Here is a 13,731-nt window from a genome sequence, read left to right on the forward strand (position 1 = left end):
CATGCAAAAGTCACCAAATTGAAAATACTTTACATTTGATTCCAGTACCAATATATACTCAGGCTGATTTTTGCAGAAAACATTTGTGTTACAATGATTATAAATTATTTTAATTTCCTAATGCATTTAAACCAACATCTCTCTTTATGCAATACCAAACAACCATATGACCTAATACGGTCATGCTGTGCTGCCAAAAAAAAAGAGTGCAACCAAATCCTGTGCTCTGAAATGAGCTTAAAAAAAAGTGTAGCTACATGTTGGTAACACTTTTAAAGGACACATATTGTGTATTAGTTAACCATCAATTAATATTAATTTTGTCACAATTATTTTTTGGGTTTATCTAATTCGAATTTTAACTTTTTAACAGTCAGTATTTGTCGTTTTTTTTCACCCAAGACCGAAGACCAATTATTTTTATGTTCTTATGAAATGTTCTGCTGATGAAGGCACCCAACTTCCTGATGTAGGCACCGAACATTTTTTAAATAGAAAAACAAGATAAAAAAATGCAAATGTTTTGTCCCAATTACATATATTTATTTTTACTTTGAAGAACAAAGATGAGTGCCTTTGCATATTGTCTGACACAATATGGTTTGGACTACTAAGCTATGTATTTGTATTTGTAATAGCACATGGTTTTATAATTTACTTTGGGTTTTTTTAGCTTATTGGCCTAAATCATTATGAAAAAAAAAAAAATAATGCAAACAAATAAAATAAGTGTTTGTTATAAACTGATGAATAATGACAGATATACGTTTGAATCAGTATTTGTTAATTCTTTACTAATACTTAAGTAATACTAAATGTGTACTCACTATACAGCAGAACGAGAAATCTTCTCACATATTTACATATTTAAAACAAAAACATGTAAATACAAAATACAGGCAATTGAACAATGGCAACAATACTTAGAATAGAAATGAACCAAATAAAAACCAACATGTTTCTTAATTGTGACTGAAATTAAATGGTGATCAATGTTCCCTCTAAGCTGTGCGCGTGCGCAATCGCACACTACCCACACATTCTCAGCGCACAAGAAAATCTATCCAGCGCAATGTTCCCTCCAAGCTGCGTGTGTGCAGAATTGCGCAAAGAAAATCTAGCCAGCTCACAAAAATCAGGGCTCAAAATTGCTAATTAAGAAGAAAATTAATTCAAAGTTACAGTGCATGGTTCCCCTGACGCTGTGTAAAATGCGGTATTCTGAAGTCAATGTCGAAGTAGAACCAAGTTGAATAAAGTCACTAGAGTTTTTCGAGAACCGGCTTCTTCGGCTCACTAAAAAGAACCGGCTCTTTCGGGTCCCAAACGGCTCTTCAGGTTGTTTTTGCTTCTTTAATCCTAACACGACCAAATATTATGTAAAATTGTGCACAAAATGACTCAAAGGAAGGGGGGAAATAGAACAAAAAAGAAAAAAAGACCAAAATGAAAAAGTAGTGAAAAGCTGAGAAAAAAAAGAAACAAAAGGAAGAGAAAAAAGAAGGAAAATTCAGAAAAAAGCCAGTAAAAAAAAGAAAGAAACAAAGGAAAAAAAGTAAATAGAAAACAAAAAGAAAAAAAAGTAACAGCTAGGAAAAAATAAACACCATGAGATTTTTTTTAAAGGAATTTAAAAAAAAAGGAAAAAAAACAGGGAAAAAGAAGAAAAAGTTTGTGTTGCATTCAAATAATTTCCAATTAATTTCTAAATGTGATTAAATACAGTTGTATATCGTGCAACCGACTAAATAAGCCCCCAAAAATGTTAGTATTATACGACAAAAGATACCAGGAAAAAAAAAGAAATTGAAATCTTGTGAAAGAATTGTTGTAAAAACAAATGACGTTTGTAGGCTGTACAACCTTTGCAATAATACATTAGTCAATTTATTCAAAAGTGAAAAATTGTTTTGCATTGCCGGAAACTCAGCATAATGTAACTTGATGTCAAGTTTTGGACATGTTTGATAATGACTTAGTTGCCACACTTGGGATTGCTGTTGCTCACTGTTTTTTCAAGCGTTGCTCACCGTCTTTGTGTGAACGCTCAGACCCGGGGCAAATTAGAGGGAACATTGATGGTGATGCCAAGCATATCTTATAGTCCGACTATTGATTGGTATCCGTATTAGTCTATTGTCACAACTGTTTAAATTTGCAAGGGGTCCCTCAATAAAATCAATTTGATTCTATAAAAGTCAAGTAAATTGGGTCCAGTTGTAAGAAAAGATTACTTGTTATGACAACACACAAGCATTAAGATATGCAGAGGATAACACGCTGGAGTGACTATGTCCCTAGCCTGGCCTGGGAACGCCTAGGATTCCGTTGGATGAGCTGGACGAAGTGGCTGGGGATAAGGTTTGGGCTTCCCTGTTGAGGCTGCTACTCCTGCTACACGATCCCGAATAAGCCGAAGATAATGGATAGATGAACGGATAGCATTTGCTCATGTGGCATTACCTTTCAAGCTAGTTAGGTAAGATTCGTCTTTGTTCACTGATCAAGCAGTCTAGAGTGATAAGTTAGAAAATATATAACTTATTTACTGTGAAGTCAAATAAACATTGCTATAGAAGTTGCCTCGTGGGAGGGATTGAATTTCCAATAGGAATGCCTTGGCAATTATATTGACCCTCATATTCTTACCAGTTATACATTACAACTCCACTCTAATTCATTATGGTTATATGCAAATTACCGTACATCATTTTACGACAACACTTAAGGACACTTACACTTGGCATAGTAGGAAATTCATATTATGTGTGGGTGAGTGCTCGCATGCATATATAAGCCAGCAATGAGTTGGCTTGTGTTATGTTTTACTTGTTCACATGTTAATGTGTTGTTGAGTACCTCAAACTGCTGATCAATAATAAACTCCCACTGAGTTCTTAGGACACACAGTCATGTTACAAATGCACACAAACACACACCCTACGCAAGTACTGGAGGGTCTCGGCACTCTCACACTGAGGGATCCGTGACAAGAGAGAGGGAAATCCGACAGCAAGCTTTATCGATCCAGACTGGAAACCTCCCTCGGGCCGCACACACATGCGTATTCATGCACAAATACGGTGCAGCTATGTTGGATCAATGAGTGCTTGGAGTGAAAGACAGATTCCGACCGCACAAACATTTACACGCAAAATGCTCGGTATCAGAGATGGAGATGGCAGGAGCGCAACGTATCATGTAACCTCAACGGCCCCATCTGACACCTAGCAATTTGCCTTTTCTCTTCCGGGGCAAATGTTAACTGTGTAACACGTAAACTTTGACACACGCTTACACGCGTGGCGAAATCGTGTGGGCGGAGTGCGAGGGGCGTTTACCTCTCACTTTGTGTGGCTGTGATGAGCAGCCAAAGGATCCATCACTCATCAAATTACTGTGGTACCTCTTCTTACGAGCGAAATTCCTTCCAGGATCATGCTCCTAGCGTAAATTGCTCATGTAACAAGTTAAAGTTCCCTATTTGACATGATTTGAAACTGAGTGGTCTGCTCCCGTACTCCAAAAGCATAGAGGGGAACAGGGTTGGGTAGGGTTACTTTAACTTGATTACTTTCAATTACTTTTCGATAACTCCAATACCAAATATGCTAATAAAAGACAAAAGAAACTAAATATGAATAAAATTACTAAATTTTGTGCAGGCTCTGGGAGTAACGGAACACATGGAACGGCAAAAATGATGTTGGCAAGCTGTTTGGATTTATTTTAATTTTGTTTCTGTCGCATTTTATGTTAGTTTTGCCGGAGATCAAAGAGATCTAAGCCAGGAGAGAAAGCTTACCACGTGTTGTGTGTCATAATTTTATTTATATTTACTTTATTTGGTCTTTTATTAGCATATTTGGTATTGGAGTAATCCAAAAGTAATTGAAAGTAATCAAGTTAAAGTGCCTACCCAACCCTGCAGGGGAATCCGAAATGGCTATAAAACACAGCTTCCCGATTACTAAAAACCCATTCAATTTGTAATTAAACATTAAAAATAGAGTAATAACATAAATAAAATGTTACTAACAAAATAAAATGTGAGTTTACTATGAACGCTGTAATGAACCTGAGCACGTCGTGCGGGGGAGGGGCGGCCTTCGAAGAGGAGTGACGGAAATTGCATATCTATCAACGTTTTTCCCGTATTTTAAATGTTTTTCTTTTTATCGTTTCAAATAATGTACGCCGCAAAACAACTCGTCTAGTCTATTTTGGCTCCAATCCGATCGTCTCTGCCACATGTAGCAGACAACGACGTCATTGTAGGTTGCTAATATTGTTGCTGCTTTGAGTAAGTAGGTGCAGCGTTGTGTTTTATAGTGCTTAATAAAGAGGATTTGTGAGCATTAATAAAGGGATCTTTTGGTGGAGGTTGAGAGGTATGAGATCAAGAGACTGTTGAAGATACATAAGCCCTTACCGTACACTTAAAACCAACTTAACAATAAGTTAAAAGTTACTGTAACGCTAAATAAAAGAACCCCCCCCCCAAAAAAAAAAATCAGCCCACTTTTTTGGCCTGTAGTGGTTTGCAAGTGCAAACTGGACGAGCTTATGCTGGCATTAAGCAGTCACGAGTGGTGAGCTATCTTCAGCAGTCTCTAGTGGTAGCCTCTGGGACTGCGGGTAACCTTAATTTTCCCTTTGTATTTCAAGATTATGTTTAAGCTATTTCTTCACACAGAAAAAAACTTATACACAAATGTTCTTGTTTAGAAGTGCTCGTATAAAAAGGTACCACTTTACATTCAAACACACACACACACACACACACACACATGTGCACACACAAGAAACATCCAAAGATGTACCCCCAATATTAAGAACAGCAGTGTCCGTTTTAGCCAGTGAGGAGCCAACAACTTGGAGAAGAAGACTATTTCATCTTTTTGATGGAGAGGTTCAATTTTTAAATCCTCCCCTCCATCTTCCCGCTCCAACAACGCGGGATATAGCGGTGACACAGAGAGAATTCATTACAACAACCAAAGAGTGTGAACAACTCATTTCCATGACAGGGTTTGATGTAGAATCCAATTTTGAAATTGCTGATCCAACTAGAGCTCTCTTCAACGTACACAGTGTTTGGCTTGAACACAACAAGCAGACTGTATATCTAGTAAAATCGGGACTTGATGCACTCCTTACCTGGGACAATGGACACCGTGTCTTTCTCCCAGGACACCACGCTGACGTACTCCTGGACAGCAGAGGGGATGAGGCACTTGAACACAGCAACATTACCTCGCATGGAGCGCTGGTCAGCCACACGGACTGTGTACGGTTCCCGGAACACTAGTGTGAAAAAAGTAAGAGTAAGTACATATTAGACATTACATTTTATCATGCAAAAGTTGAGGACAATCGAAATGCACAATAAATCTAGATAGTGCAAACAAAAACTTGGCAGTGGTGCGTCTGAGAGCATGCAAGGCTTTTTCTACTGGCCTAAAAAATATCTGACCTCTGTGATGTTAATTATATTTAATCCATTAACATTTGTTAATTAATGACTGATGTTATTTTTTGCTTTTCCTAAATGAAGCCACATATCATTGTAAACATAGAAAACATTAATTCCAAAATGTCTGTCAGCTTCTGTTCATAGCTTCTCCCTAGCATGCGCTTCTTCCAGACGTGCACTTTCATATCCAAGCATTTAACCAATCACATTCCAGGATTACTTGTTGCTAGGCTCAGAAATATGTCCATAGACCTGCAATCTTTCATGGGCAGGTGGCCCCGAAGCACTACATTGCTGTTATATGGGTGTGGGTTCAGTCAATCAAATTTCAAATTGGTTCAAATAATCCAGCTGGAAGGCTCGGAGAAACGGTAACGCTTTCACAAACATAAGGGGCGGTAATTCACCAGAACAACCATGCCATTGCCCAAGCCAATACAGTTTATTCAGAGTGTGTACTGCTTCCGTCCAATGGACATTTTTAGCCCTAAAACGAATAAAAACTTATGTCATAAATACAACAGGATAAGCTCAACTTCCAGGCCATGGAGCAACCTAACTTGAGATTTACATATTTCTTGACCAATTGCTGGCTTTGTTTTGCCCCGCTTTAGCCTAAGCGAGCCTGTAAATGCTAATATAAGGCACACTGCATTATAAGGCGCATGGTCAACCTTTGAAAAAATAAGGCTCTTAGGTACGCCTAATACTGCGAAAAATACGGTATTTGCATATAAGGTCTCGGCAACACGTCTGACAATTTTGGCAGCCAGCAAGCACATCAATCTAACATTATACTCGGTAACTAAATACGTCTCAGCAGCAGATAGGATAGAATAGGATACGATAGAATAGAATAGAATAGAATAGAATAGAATAGAATAGAACACAATGAAATAGAATACATCAGTATATAATCACATTTAATTTCATTTAAAACATTGCAGTGTACATTGTTTACAACATGATTGTATGTGCACAGAACACAGATTATTGCAAACTACAGAAGAACATTTGTTTGCATTCATTCCGAAATATCATTACTCTTGATATATATGATTCAGAGCCTTGCATCTTTTTTGACGTACCCAAAAATGTATGGTGGTCTGGAATAAATCTTGCAACAGGCTGGATCCATATGTTTGATAGACCGAGATGGACATTATTCACAAGGTAGACTGGCCTAAGTTGTAAGGGCATCAGAAAACGACTGCATTGAAAAGTAGTCCAATGACATTACCATCAAAATTGTAGAAAAATTAGAGGTATAAAATAAAATATGAACAGGCCAAAGACCATGGAGTCGGCTGTCCAGAGTTGCGTCCTCATTGGTGCCCCGATGACCCATGCAGTTAAGGGATTCGTGAACCGTGAACCGCGTGATGAAAATATGTTTTTCCATACATAGGCAACATATGTTTACCAGTGTTGTGTGCTTGTGTAGGGCGGAGGTGGCTCTGGGGAAGATGTCCAGTTGATAGAAACTGATGCAAAAGAAGCCCAGCTTAACAAATACTCATTTTGAGCAGAAATAGAGCAACATTTTACAAAACTGAAAAGGGGTTTAACAAATAAACACTTTAAAAAATAATTTTAAAAAAGAGCACCGAAGAATCTTTTTGAAATCAATGGTGGTAAGCACACGAGATGGTGGTAGCTGAGTGTAAGACGGGCTGACTGGGGGCCATGTTGCAGGGGATGCGGAGTGAGTGGCCTTTAGCCTATCAAAGAACAACGGCACAGATGCTTTGAGACGGCGAAGGGCACGGCATGGCTTGCGGCCGCTGCGACTGTCACATGCAGGCGCCAGGCATCACCAACATGCGGCCAGCACATGGCACCACAAGCGCAACACAGCGAGCCGGTGCCAGGGTGGCTGTGATTAAGACGCGGTATAATGACCAAAAGTATAGCCTGTAGCTAAGCAAATCATCTCCGGCAGTTAGCCTTGTCACTTTGAGAGGATTTAGAAACAAATATTTGTCTATAGTAGCATTTTTAGCAAATACAAAGCCGAAACAATACAGAGGATATTGAGTTTGATCCAACATAAACAGGGCAAAGTCCCCACTACAGTTTACAGTCACGGTGTTACACCAACAGACTGTATGTCTCTATGTAATCCTGTATACGGAAGCTCCATAAAAAATGTATGCACACTTTTGAGAGACTCTATGATGAAAACTCACAGAACAAATTGCAATCACCCAAAAATGCCAGCCAAGCACCCAGAGAAATTTGATAGGGTGAGCGGTAGGGGCTGGTCGGAGCTCTGCACACATAGCGCACTCCCCTCTCTTTCTTGCTCTGGCCCTCTATGCCAGGTATGGCTTTTTTCATGAGTACATTCTGTTTGGAGATAAAACTCACTATTTCAAAGCATTTAGGCCAGCAGTGCAAAATCATGTTTCAACTATTAGCAACATAGCACTTTTCTACCTTTAAGGTTGTAAAGAAAAAATGTTATTCGGCTTCTTTCTGTGTCTCTTAGACAATGAGATGCATTACAATAAACTTGTGAGTGTGATGTCTGACAATTACCATTGCTCGGGTATTTTTTCAAGTGCGGTTTGTGCAAGTTATGAAACATGAATGATAAACGACATGCTCAAGGACATGCTTAGGAATGTTTGTAGAGGTCAAAGCTGTCATTGATTTGCATCTATGAATTGGAAAACGAGTAATAACTCTTTCATTCTCTAGCTTACAAGTGTGAACAAATCACATAACCGAATGTAAATACATGTGTATCCTTCTCGTTTGCAGTATCTTGTTCAAAATTAACTTCAATGGTCCAAAGAGAACTGAGAGAAAGACACATTCTAGGTTTTAGATTTTTTTCTGGCATTATTATTATTTCATAAATTTTATCAAATAACTGATCACCACCTAGTAAAATAAAATACGCTGAAATAATAGTTTTATTCCTGAAGAGCAGGTTTGGAATGATTGTAGAATTAAGTCTTAATATATATAAACATGGTGTGATTTTAGAAAAGAATAAATACATATTTTGCTTTCATGGTTCTAAGTCAAAAAGGTCCCCATCCCCTGGTCCGAACATTTGTCGTATGTAGCTATCAATAGCACTATTTACAAAATATTTGAATCGATTTTTTTTTACAATTCCTTTTTTTTAAATTTTGTTTTAAGGTAGTAGTTTCTTGGACAGTCCACTACAAAGGTCGGTAATATCCTTAAGACTTAACTGATTTACTGTTTGAAGCTGATCCCCCCCAAAAATCACATAATTTACAAAAGAGCTGTGTTTTTTTAGATAGCACAGTTTAAAATCAGCCATATTGCATAAAACCATTTTTGACAAATGTAGTGTTTTAGAAGGTTTTATAAAATAAGAATTCATATAATATTCATCATTTAATGCGAAAGCAGTTGGATTTGATAAAAATGATAAATATTTGAGGATTCAACTAAAAAATGTTTAGTTTAAAATAAAAAAAAAAGTGAAGTAAAATATATAAAGACAAAACATTTAAGTGTTTTATGGATATTTCAACAGAGAGGGAACATTCTAATTACTCGGTGATGTAAAATTGTAAACTGTTTTGTGAACCTTGGAATCCCTTGGAACATTTTAAACTTGAAATAGTGGGAATACATAGAAAATGTTGAACTGATATCACAAATTCAATACAATATGTAACATTTAAGTATAATAAAAGGTGAATAAAAAGAGTGATGATTTGTTTTGCCAAAAGTACAGACAGCTATATGCTAGATTAAAACTACCGGTAAATGCGCATGATCTATCAAAGCAAACTGTTTCAGCTAATAGTCCATTCTTATAAATGGCAAATTATAGTCTGCACTTGAAAATTCTGAGAAGAGACCCTCAAAAAGTGTGGCGAATAATGTGTAAACAGCGCATAACACAATTACAGAAATGAAACGAGCCCAAAAAAGGCTGATGTTGGCGAGTGCTCCTGACGTCCCAATCGATCACCGCTATTCAACCAGCTAGGTCTCTCTCCAAAATGAGGACAGTAATAGCTTAACAATGCAAAATTCACACACACATACAATGCAGGGAGATGCCCCGCCCAATGGTGTGTTCACACTCTCCCCCAGCTCTCCAGTGATATAATTAACGCCTAGCCTGAAGGCCAGTTTCCTTAGTCATTAATAATGCTTTATGCCAGCCACCACTGTCACTGAAACCCTTTGGAACCAAAGGCAATGTCCTTGGCAAATGTTAAAGAGTTTTTCATCTCAGAGTAACGCCACCCTTTATCTCATGCTTCAACCCTGTTTTACTTTTTTGCATCTAATGTCAACCGAGAAGCTCATAATACAGCGACTGTCCAAGCGAAAATACATGAACTACCACATTAACTTGCATTTTAAACTTGCATTTCTTGCAACCAGGGAGAATCGGAGAGGAGGCGGACTTGCTAACACGAGGTGGTGTATCCCTGGATTTTCACAAAGAAAAGTTTTCCATCTGCCGCAGGGATGTCGAATTTTTGGACTGGCGTGACGTCATCCACTTCGCTACAAGCACCCCTAGGGCATCATGTTCATCTGTTAATAAACAACAGGGCAGACTGCTGGAAGTGTGAATTTCCCTACGGGGATGAATAAAGTATCTATCTATCCATCTATTTTAAAGGAAATACTCACAGGTCAAGACATTTGCAGAAAATGTTGCTCGCTAAGTCTTGGTTTAATCAAAAAAGAAAAAAAAAGAAAACTAAACACTGTCTGTGATATGATATTTACTTTGTAAATGAAAAGGTCGACTTTATACAAAAATAAGACATTCCGTAAAGCCCAGTGTGTGACATTCGACCACTATATGGTACTGTATTTTCGAATACGAACGAAAACCAGTGCCTAAGAGCACAGCATAGCAGCAACTTGCCAGACAAACATGGAGGTGACCTTAAATAAGAATTCCACTATGTAAAATAATTTTTTTGACCAATAATTTTATAAAAAACTAACATTGGTATGATAGTTCAGGTATTTTTGCCTCATATTCAAAATCATGTTATGTTTTTTTTTTAAAACTGAATAAAAGTTTTTCGTTCCACTGAAAGGCATTGAACATTACTCACCCTTTTTAAATTTAACTTGCAAAGTAATTTCATTTTGAATCCTATTAAGCTTTGCCACATTCAGATTCCATCAAACTAATTTTCAACAGTTTCTTCTTGTTTTTCCGCCAATTTTTATTATTGTTCCGTGACGCCCTCTGTGTACCTGCTTCACCATTTTATAGTCTACTTTAAATAAGGGAAATAGTCAGTGTGGTACCGTAAGTGATGTCACATCTCCTCAATCCCAATACTCAGATAGAATTATCCCCAAAATATTCTTAAACAAATTAAATAGCTTATTTTAAAAACATTTATGATTTTTCAACAAAAATATGACAGTCACTTGTTTATTTTTCAAACCAGTTTTTGACACCTGGATTTCAAAATGTATTATTCCTATCATTGAAATTAAGAGGATAGAAAAAGCAACAACCCTTAACCACTGTGTGTGCGTAAAAACACTTAACAGGGTAGACTGTAACTGTACCACACTACACAAGGGGGCCTATGTTTTGTTGTGCCGCTGGGACTCATCTTCTTTTATATTTCAGTTATTTCTTTAGCTTTGGACATGAGTTATTTGGACCCATTCATCCATACATTATCTGCACCGCTTATCCTCAGTAGGGTTGTGGGGGTGCTGGAGCCATCTCAGCTGTCTTCGGGCAGTGGGCAGGTGACACCCTGAACTGGTTGACACACAGGGACAGACAATTTGCTCGCTCATTCACACCTAGGGACAATTTGGACCAGCCAATTAACCTGACATGCATGTTTTTGGAATGTTCGAGGAAACCGGAGTGCCCGGAGGAAACCAACGCAAGCATGGCTTGAACATGCAAACTCTATACAGGATGTTCGATCTCATGACCTCAGAACTGTGCCGCACACGCACTAGCCACTGCGCCGCCGTGCTGCCCTTATTTATAATAATAATAATAATTTCCTTTGTATTGTCATTCTTTGTAACAATGTACACAGAACGAAATGTCGATACACCTGACCCGTTGTAGCGAGTCGATGCAGCCGCAGCCAGAGGGCGCCGCCATTATACCAATTAGGTATGTCTCGGTCGAGGCGCGAACCAGCGACCTCCCAGTCTCAAAGCGGGCACACTACCATCTAGGCTACTGAGCTGGTACTTGGACCCATTTAAAAATAATAAAATACAATACAAACTAATTTTGAAAAAGCCTTGTGTACATTAAATTAGAACCCCAATAGCGGTCCTCAGTTCGCCTCATATAAAAATGTGTTCAACGACAAATCCTTTGCTCAAACCATTTTGCAATGAGTTGTCGGAATTTTTAAAACAAAACATTTCAATAGAATGCTAGATATAACGTTGATAATTAGGAAGGCAGATTTTTTCTGAATATATATATATATATATATATATATATATATATATATATATATATATATATATATATATATATATATATATTTATATATATATATATATATATATATATATATATATATATATATATATGTTATATATTTGTGTGTGTATGTAATTATTTTTAAATTATTTTTTTTCAAATGAATTTAACTTCTACCTACCCCCTGAAGTACTTTCTTTTCTTGTTGGCACTTCCAAAGCCATTCATTGCCATCGAAAATTAACCTTTGTTATCCAAAAATGTTTTTATAAAATTAAGACGACTTCTTTCTCTGCGCTACAATACCAATGTGGGACACATGAGGCGACCCAAGATTACATTAAATTTGTGCATGATTCCTTCCCTTCCTCAAGGTTAAAAAGAATTGAAATCTGCTTGGTATGGAAAAAAAGGTCAAAACATGTTTTATTGGGGAATGTACAATTTACAATTAACATTTTATAGTCAATCAAAAATATAATCTGGTTAGTGGCCCCAAATTAATAGCAGCCATAACACAACCTCGGAAAAGCATATCATTTTCACTATAAATCATGCACACATAAACCACTAAGGTGAGTCGACGCCTCTCTTGTAAACAATTCCAAGCTAAGGGACACATCATTGCAATCAAGTCTCGAGGCCGGCTCTTCATCTTAAGCCGTCGCTGCCTTGCACGATACCATCTACCTGCCGATCAATAGCGCCGATCGACTGAGTAGCCTCCGCTGCCGCGGTACGGCTAATTCTCTCAATCATTTATTTACTCTCTGATTGACCCGGCTGCCACTCGTCAATAGTAAGAAAAATTCCCAATCCCCCTTGAGACCATCATAGAGTGTTTAAAATCAGCTTGACAGATCGTGGATGTATGGGTGCAATAACACCGGCCACTCGTCAATGTCACCCAATATAAAGATTGCGCATTCTCTGTCCAAAAGCTCTGAACATAATATTCCACTTCGAAATACTCCATTTTTTTTACGCTAGTATGTCAAAGTGCTGTTGTACACCAGCTGCCGCCGTGTGATATTCCTTATAAACAAATGCAAAGATGCTAATGGCGGCCTGGCTGATTTGTGTGTAAATTGCACTCCCCCTCATCGCACGCACTGCAGAATCATTAGGATGTTACTGATGCCTGACTATATGCGAGCCGGTTGCCTAGGAACCAGCTAAAACACTGCTTTGGCGCACAGGGCGCACTGGGAGGCAAGTCTTGTATCACTGTCGCTTCAATAATTAACGCCTGGGAAACCAAATACTGCATTTACTAATTCATAAAGAGAGCAGCAAAAACACAAGAAAGACTGATAATGAAATGAGGGAGAGAAGGATGGGTGTAGGTTTTTTTTAACTGGGAAGCGGGAAACTGGGAAAGTGGGCACTTTCATTGTGTATCATTTACAGGCCCATAGCCCATGCTTACTTTATTAGTAAAATAAATGTCAGACACACACGAGATGAGAACAGATGGAGAGGAAAAACGATCTTCACACCTGCTGTCAAGGACGAAGCCAGCCTAACCTGGGAAGGAGTGCATTTGGGTGAGGATAAAGAAGAAATTAGGTAAATTTGCTCAACAAATGTCCTTTTTTTAAAAAAAAGTGGCCCTGAGAAGGTGCCGAGTGTATAGCTCATGAAACATTGGCTCAAAAACTTCGGATTTGGTGAGACTGTTGCACCAACAATTAATCTTCTGAACCTTTGCGCTAATGGGAAATCGATTTCCCCCTCTCCAGTACTTTAATAATTCCGTCACTCACAAGTGATTACGGTTTTTAAAAATGTCCTCTAATCGTCTTTCAGG

At 38.0% G+C, this 13,731-nt stretch overlaps 1 protein-coding gene across 2 annotated transcripts in view; it reads right to left on the bottom strand.

Moving 5' to 3' along the window:
• Positions 1–13,731, bottom strand: part of dscaml1 (Down syndrome cell adhesion molecule like 1) — a 183,845-nt gene that overhangs the window by 144,444 nt on the left and 25,670 nt on the right. For both annotated transcript variants that reach the window (XM_088346432.1, XM_088346431.1), the window contains exon 3: positions 5,161–5,307. In XM_088346432.1, the coding sequence (XP_088202558.1) occupies positions 5,161–5,307 (147 nt within the window). The remainder of the gene's footprint in view (positions 1–5,160; positions 5,308–13,731) is intronic.

The sequence above is a fragment of the Urocampus carinirostris genome, chromosome 10, assembly GCF_059441175.1.
Source record: "Urocampus carinirostris isolate Australia breed hairy pipefish chromosome 10, RoL_Ucar_1.0, whole genome shotgun sequence".
Lineage (NCBI taxonomy): Eukaryota > Metazoa > Chordata > Actinopteri > Syngnathiformes > Syngnathidae > Urocampus > Urocampus carinirostris.